The 7,500-nt window shown below is 68.1% G+C and overlaps 3 protein-coding genes across 3 annotated transcripts in view; 2 read left to right on the top strand and 1 right to left on the bottom strand.

Annotated features, from left to right (window-relative positions):
• The window catches only part of MNEG_6427 (hypothetical protein), a gene marked incomplete at both ends in the record, with an annotated part of 3,301 nt that extends 447 nt beyond the window's left edge, over positions 1-2,854 (top strand). The window contains 4 exons of the mRNA XM_014045103.1: positions 76-205; positions 599-1,565; positions 1,882-2,051; positions 2,297-2,854. Of these exons, the coding sequence (XP_013900557.1) occupies positions 76-205; positions 599-1,565; positions 1,882-2,051; positions 2,297-2,854 (1,825 nt within the window). The remainder of the gene's footprint in view (positions 1-75; positions 206-598; positions 1,566-1,881; positions 2,052-2,296) is intronic.
• A 1,999-nt stretch (positions 2,855-4,853) lies between these two features.
• MNEG_6426 (hypothetical protein) lies at positions 4,854-6,353 on the top strand (the record flags this gene model as incomplete). The annotated part of the gene is made up of 2 exons (XM_014045102.1): positions 4,854-5,156; positions 5,655-6,353. The coding sequence occupies 2 exons, from the start codon at positions 4,854-4,856 to the stop codon at positions 6,351-6,353; spliced, it is 1,002 nt and encodes a 333-aa protein (XP_013900556.1).
• A 1,008-nt stretch (positions 6,354-7,361) lies between these two features.
• MNEG_6425 (hypothetical protein) overlaps positions 7,362-7,500 on the bottom strand; it is a gene marked incomplete at both ends in the record, with an annotated part of 2,098 nt that continues 1,959 nt past the window's right edge. The window contains one exon of the mRNA XM_014045101.1: positions 7,362-7,484. Coding sequence (XP_013900555.1) covers positions 7,362-7,484 — 123 coding nt within the window. The remainder of the gene's footprint in view (positions 7,485-7,500) is intronic.

Here is a 7,500-nt window from a genome sequence, read left to right as displayed (position 1 = left end):
CTCCCTGTAATTTCGTGCGCTTGCTCCCGCTCATGTGCCCAAACGGCCACGCGCCCGCGCGACGCTCCTGCTCAGGCTCAAGATTGGCGTGTGCGAGGGCGTGCCGCGCTGCGTGATGCCGGACCACGCGGGGCGCGCGGATTACCACGGTGCCACGGTCAACCAGGCGGCGCGCTTCATGGACGCGGCCGCACACGGCGGGATGGTGCGGTTCCGGGGGGGATGGGGGTGGACGGGGGCGATAATGCGGGGTTGGGGCCTGGATGGCTGCCCAGCATGCAGCGCGCGTGTTGGCGCGTGCGAGTGCCCACCACAGCGACCCGCCCGGGCGGGACGATTCCCTGCCATGCGCGCCACGGCTTCCAGCCGTCGAGCGCCGCACCAGCCTGTGGGCCCTGCCCCATATTCCAGATGCCACCAGCACTGCGGCAGCCGCCGCCCCACCGGCCAGCCTCCCCCCGTCCGTGCCAGCCCAGAAGCGCCGCTTCCCCAGGACCCCGCAAACAAACTTCCCCAGCTCCCCGCACCCACGCACAACTTACACTCCTGCACCCGCGGATCCCTCAACCGACGGCGCCCTCCCTTCGTGGCGCGGCAGGTGGTCGCTGATGTAGACCTCCTGCGCCGCGTCTTCGCCACCTGGCGCGGCGACGCGGAGTCCGAAACGGTCGACGTGCCCGCGCACAGCGACGTCGCCCGCGCGGCCGCGGAGGTCGCGCGGCGGCTGTCCCCAGACGGCGACGCCGACGAGGGCGGCGGCGGAGGAGGGGGAGGAGGCGGAAACAGCGCCAACGGCAGCGGCGGCGGCTTCCTGGCACACCACGAGGTGGAGGCGGTTGCAGAGGAGGACGAAGCCGATTCGACGGCGGGGCCGGCGGAGGGCAGGGCCGCTGCTTTGCAGGCGCCAGCGGCGCCCGGGGCCCCCTCGTGGCCGGACGGCGCGCGCTCGGGCCGGCGCGCCTCGCGGCTTGGCGCGCCGTCGAGCCTGGTGTCCGGCGTCGCGCGCGCGATCGGCAGCGGAAGCGTCAGCGGTGGCGGCGGCAGCGGCGGCGCGGGCCCCGCTCGGCGCACGTCGAGCACCGCCGCAATGCTCGACCGCCTGATGCAGCGGCCGGGGGCTGGCGTGCTGGGGGCCGCGTTTGGCGCCGCGGGCGGCAGCGGCAGCAGCGGCGCTGCGCCCGGGGGCGGCCGCGCGGCGAGCGCGGTGCTCGCGCAGCAGCTGTCTGCGCGGTCGCCGGCGTCCCCGCTGGAGGCCGCGGCGATTGCCGAGCTCCAGGCAGCAGTAGCGGCCGAGCAGCAACAGCACCAGCGGCGGCAGCATCGGCAGCACCACCATCACCAGCAGCAGCACCAGCAGCGGGGCGGGAGCGCCACCTCGGACGGGCCGCCGGCGCTTGGCAGCCCTGTTTCAGGCGAGGGAGGCGCGGGCTGGCACGGCGTGGAGCCGTCGCCCCCCAGCAGCTGCGGCGGGGCCCCCGGCGCGGCGAGCAGCGACGGCGGGGGCGTGGCCGGGCTGGGGGCGTCCGTCCCTGTGGCGCACGTGCGGCCGCGGCTGCTGCAGACCTGTGAGCCCGCGATGTGCCCCGGCTTGTGCTCCTGGTGCCGTGCCGCTCATGACGTTGTGTTGGCTTGCATGTGCGCGAGATGAGCCTGGCATCACAAGCGACCAAACAAGCTTGGACCCACGGGCAGACACACACCCTATGGCACTGGCGCGCACGTGCACGCACGCACTGGCGCGCACACACACACAGCACACACACTCACTCATACACACACATGCACGCACGCGCGCACACACAAATGCGCACACACAGACACATACACACTCTCTCTCTTATATCCACACACACTTTCATCCCGCACATATACATACCCCAGGCGCCAGCAGGTTCCTCTGCCACGACGCCTTCCAGCTGGTCCCCACAGAAGTTCACGCCACGTACCTGGGAGACTGGCAGTTCAAGGGAACGGGCGTCATCCGCATGGGAGCCATTGCGGCCGTGCGGCTGGCGGGGCGGCCGTTCCCTCCCGGGCAGCCGCAGGGCAAGGTGGGCCCCGCGGCCCGTCAAGCGCGGCCTGCACCTCTTGCTCCGGCCGGTCCAGGCTGCCTCCTCCTGTGCGCCCGCGCCGCCTGCAACTGATTGGTCATCTGTCTGTGCGCAGCCCAGCCATCCCTCCACCTTTCCTGCATGGCTGACCCAAACACCCTCTTTTCAACCCGCGTCTGCCATCCTCTAGATGCACTCGCTGTCGGTTTTGCCACCGCTCATTTGCTCTCCTCACCCCGCGACAGGGGGCGTGCGTGTCGATCGGCGACGGCGCGCTGCTGGAGGCGGCCTCTGTCCCCATGCCCGACCTGGTGTCGCGCCTCCAGTCAGAGCACATCACCCACGACACCAGCCGGCACATACTGCTGCTCCCCTACGGATCCACGTCCACAAAGCTCGGAAGCGCGAGGAGGGAGGATTCTTTCTCCGGGGGCGCCTCGGCCCAGGCGAGCGCCGCCAACTTGGGCCACATGCAGCGCCTCGCCAGCCTGCTGCTCGGCCGTCGCGGCACGCCGACGGGCGGCGCGTGGGGCAGCGCGGGCGGCGGCAGCGGCGGCGTCGGCGGCGGCCGCATCGGAAGCCATTCGGATGCGGAGGGCGCGGCGCCGCCGGAGGGCCGCGCGCCAGGCAGCGGCGGCGGCCTGGGCGGCGGCGGCTTGGGGCGGCAGCCGGAAGTGCGGCGGGTCCACTCGGCGGCGCCGCGGCTGTACGCGCCGGGCGGGCCGTTTGGTATCGGCCGCGGCGGTCCGGCCGGCATTGATGCCATGGCATCGGCGGGCCACGTTGCTGTGGGGCAGGCGTGACGGCGCCCCCACCGGGATGCACGGGGTCTTGTCAGCTGCATGCAGCAGTTGGTGGATGCTCCTGAAATCCTTTAGCCTGTGCTTCTTCGCAAGCCATGGCTCATTGGGGCGCCACACAACGCATGATGTGGGGTTTGTGGACAGCCCGCTGGCACGGCATGATCCTGTGACCCAGCTTAGGCTGCCCCGCTGTTTCAGGCTGCTCCCCTGTCGGCTTCAGAATTGAGCAAGCTTGCCTTGAGCACAAACACTGATCAGGCGGCGCGGTGCGACGCCCCGCGAATCGCGGCCGGTATGACTGCCGGCCGTTAGCGCCTTTGGCTTTGAGTTGTTGAAGCAAATGCTGCCGAGTCAAGTAGAGTCGCCGGCTCTGTACAGTTGGGGCATCCTCACGCCTGTCGTGCATCCCGTTCCATGCGTCAATACACTTACAAACTGCAATGCCTTATTTCACACAAGAGGGCGCAGCCCGCCATGCTTTCCCCGCCAAACTCACACTCCATCGACCTTGATCGACCCTGCACCATCAGTAACTACACTATTGATGTCGCCCTGCGCTCTTTATCCCCCCCAGACAAAGCACACATGCATGACGCAGTCCTCCAGTGATCAGAGTCCCTATTTGAGCATGATCACACGGACCCTGGTGCTCAGTGCAGCTGGCAGCGCCCGCACGTAGCGCTCTTGCAGATACAGGAGGAGATGCGAAACATTGGGCTCTCCTCGTCCCCACAGCCATGCCGCCCCTCCAAATCACCCTGCAACGGGTTCCCTATTTGTTGGGCTGTCTTGACACTGCACTCAGGAGCCCACATGGGCAAATGCCGTGTCCTCATGTGTCTGCAACAGATGCGTAGTCAACGCACGCAAGGCACACGTGAATGCCGCCCTGTGGCTGATGGCGACAACTGCAAATGATTAAAGCAGTGGACATGGATGCTGGCAGGATCTTGCAATACTCTCAGTAGAAACGCCAAATGAGGGTGTAGCAGAATGATGCTCTACCAATGCATTGGAGCGGTTAGGTTGCGCTGGGTGGCCTGGCCTAAACCAAGGCGGTGTGTAGGGGAATCTCCTGCCAAAATCGCACACATAGCCGAAATTCGTGTGTAGGCATCACACGTATCTGTGCATAGGAACCTGCCCCAAACCTGCATGACGTACAATGCTGCCCACTCAGTAGTTACTGTATGTCATCCAGGTGGCGGGGAAGGTGCTCACGAAGCTGCTATCACTTGGGTGTACCACCCCGCCGCGGCACAACCATGGTACGTGTGTATGCGCTGGTGTATAGCTCAGCTGATTCAGAGAATACCAGCAGCCTTGATACATCATGTGCTTGACAGTTGCATTTCAAATTTGGCGTAGGTGATCTCCTACCGGTACGCCGTGATGAGCTCTCAGCGTTACGGAGTGATGCATTTGGCATCATCACAGCAGACACACTCCTCCCTGCTGCAGGCCAGCATGAGCCAGCCCTCGTTCCTGGGCCAGCCAGGACCGTTCTCGCAGCAGCAGCACGGGACTATGGGACGAGCGCAGACACCGCTCTTAAGGTCACAGATGCCATCATTTCCACAGGTGGCGCATGTGACGTGGGCCCGACATGCCATTGTCGTGCCGACGCTGTGCCCGCTTTGCATGAGCTGTCTCTGATTGGGCGCATGCGCCCCATGTGCCGCTGACGCCCCCGCATGCGCATCCCACCTACCCTTTTCGTGCCGGCCCTCCGCACGCCTGTTAGGGCCAGCCCTTCGGGTCCGCAAGCGCCGGCTTCTCCCAGCCGCTCAGCGGCGTCGCCGGCGGCACGCCCGCCCTTGGCCGCCCATCCTCAGCGCCGCAGCCCCTGCAGATCGCGCCCTCCAGCTCTCAGCAGACCTACGCCCCCACATGGTCCCAATCCCAGCCGCAAGACGATTGGTATGCGCCACCGCCCGCTCTGCCCCTGTCCGTCGCCGCGCTGCGCACGGGCGGCAGCCGCGCGCGCCAGGCCGGCCCCATGCTGTCTGACGGGCGCCCCAGCTCGGCGCCCGACCCGCGCCAGCTCACGGGGGGCGGCGGTTTGGCGGCGGCGCGCGGGGCCGCGGCTGCGGCAGCTGCCGGGGCGCGCTCTCTGCTGCAAGATGCCCAGGCGGCGCCCCGCGTGCACAGGCCCGCGAGCGCGTCTGCCGACGACGGCCGCGGGCGCTGCGCGCCTGGCCGCCCAGCATCGTCTGGCCGCCTCGACGGCGCTGACGCGCACGCGCCAAGCAGCCGAGGCGGCGCCGCGGGCTGCGAGGCGCTGGATGCGGCGGTGGCGCAGGTGGGGGTCCGCTTGGGCGTGATCGAGGAGCGCTGCGCCCGCCTGGCAGACGGCGTCAGCGACATACAAACCGCACTGGCGCGGCAGCTGGCGCGCCTGGAGGGGGTCGGCGGCGCATGTGACGGGGTGCAGGCCAGCGTCGAGCGCCTGGTGGGGGCGGTGGCAAGCATTGGTGAGAGCATGCAGCAGCTGCTGCTGCGCCGCGAGGAGGGGCGCAAGGCGGCGCCGCCGCCATGGAGGGGCGCATACGACTGCGTGGACGCGGCGTGCCAGACGGCCAACATATGGGGGTCCGGCGGCTCGCCACCTGCTGCGTTACCTCGCACGGTGGTGGCCACGCCGCCGTCGGCCAGTGGACGGGGCGCAGGAATGGCGCCCGCTGCACGGCTGCCACGCGCAGTGGGCGGCGCAGGCGCCCCTGTCGGCAATACCCTGACAATGACCCTGCGCACCCGCAGCCCCAGCCCTGCGCCCTCACGCACGCCGTCCGGATCACAGAGACAGCAGGTCAGCGGCGGCGGCAGCGGCGGCAAGGGCGTGCAGCCTGCACCTCCAGCAGCCGGCGAGGGTAGCGGAGGCGGCGGCCACCCTGTGTCCGCAAAGAAGCGCCCTGGCGGCCGCGGCGCCCGGCTGCTGCAGCAGGCGGCCAGCATGCCCGGCCAGCGGCTGCTGTGCTTCCTGCCTGCCGCGGCGCCGGCGGCGGCCGCGGCTGCGGCCGCGACCACGCCGCTGCCGCGCGGGCCGCGGGACGCGCCGACCGGCATGAACAGCGAGATTCGAGAGGTCCTGCGCACGATCCAACAGATGCCCCAGACGCAGAGCGCCGGGGCCCCCAGCCGCAAGCGCGGCAGCCCCGACGCATCCGCTTTCATCACTGCCTCGGCCGCGGCCGCTCACCTGTCGCCGTGCGGCGGCGCCGCCGCCCTTCACTTCAGCAGCGACCGGCGGGCCTCGTTCAGCGGCGGCAAGGGCGCCGGCTGCGGCCGCGGCGGCGATGGCAGCGATGACAAGTACCGTGTCATCGGCGGCGCCCGCGGCTGCTGCAGCGGCGACGAGGAGGACGAAGAGGAGGAGGAGGAAGACGAGGAGACGATCGAGCGGCGCCTGGCGGCGCGCATCGCAAGTCACCGCTCCAAGCGGCTGCGGCGCCTGATGGGGGCCGTGCCTGCGGCCAGCCAGCCCCGTTGGCTGGTGTAATGCCAACAGCTGTGTACCAACGGAACAAGCAGCAGTGTGTGTCATGGGCTTCGCTCGTGAGGCCTTGCCAAGTGGCAGCTGAGAGGGAGCTTGCCACTCCGCCGCTGCAGTGCGGATCATGCGCCTGCGCTCAGCGCATGCAAACGCTCTGCTGGCTGGGGCGCCCTACTCAAAGCTGTGGCAGCCTGGCTTGTCCTCAAAAATCGAGCACTACAAATCCGTTCACTATAAATTGAAAGCCATGGCTATTGTAACTGTGTGGCCTCGCCTTGTGGCACAGGGAAGTACACCTGGGTGACGCTTTCCTGTGTGCCCTGACCAGAACGCTATAATGTGCTGTGTAGCAGCCAACACCACCAGCAGAAAAACCACACCTGCTTTGCTGACTTTGCAAGGTGGCTGAGGTTGTCGATAAGAGGCAGGTTCCCAGGCAGTTATTACATCGGTTCAGGCAGCCGGCACGCGCCCGCTGCATGCGGCCCAAGGGAGTCCAGCACCCAAGGGTACAGGCGAGCAAATCTTCTGGCACAAAGTACACCGCAGGGACGGCTGGATGAAAACAGGGGGCGCGCCGTGACAATAGGCCGTGATCAGGTAACTGTAAAGTACAAGCCAGCGACACTGCTGGCCAGGAAAGGTATGCGCACGCGCAACCAATGGAGTAGAGCGGCACAGCGACAGGGTTGAATGTTTCAAGACCGGGGGAGCGTGGCCTGTGTAGCCCAGCAAGAACAAGCTGGGAGTTGCCATGCAGGCGGCAATCCACCGCCTCTTGCTGGGCGTTGGCGCATGGTGATGGGCTCCCCTGCTGGCCGGACACCCCTGGCAGCCACAGGACGGCGGCGCCGCAAGTTTGCTGTTTGGTGCAGCGCCCTGCACAAAAAAATTGCTCCTTTGAAGCATCGACACCCGCGCCGCCCTGCGCCACAGGGCCCCGATCACCAAACGACGCCGCAAGGGAGGCGGCGACAACCGCGCCTGTGCGCGGCCGCCGCGCACAGGCCCGCCTTAGTCGCTGCGCATGCGCATGCGCGTGGCCATGCCGCGCCAGCAGATGAGGGTGATGAGCATGGCCACGCTGACCTCCAGCTGCGGGCTGAGCATGCCGTCACGCTTCAGCTCCAGCACAGTCTCGGGGGCCACCAGG

This window comes from Monoraphidium neglectum (assembly GCF_000611645.1).
Source record: "Monoraphidium neglectum strain SAG 48.87 unplaced genomic scaffold scaffold01040, whole genome shotgun sequence".
Lineage (NCBI taxonomy): Eukaryota > Viridiplantae > Chlorophyta > Chlorophyceae > Sphaeropleales > Selenastraceae > Monoraphidium > Monoraphidium neglectum.
Note: the sequence above shows the minus strand (reverse complement) of the source record. Positions and strands in the feature narration are given on the sequence as shown.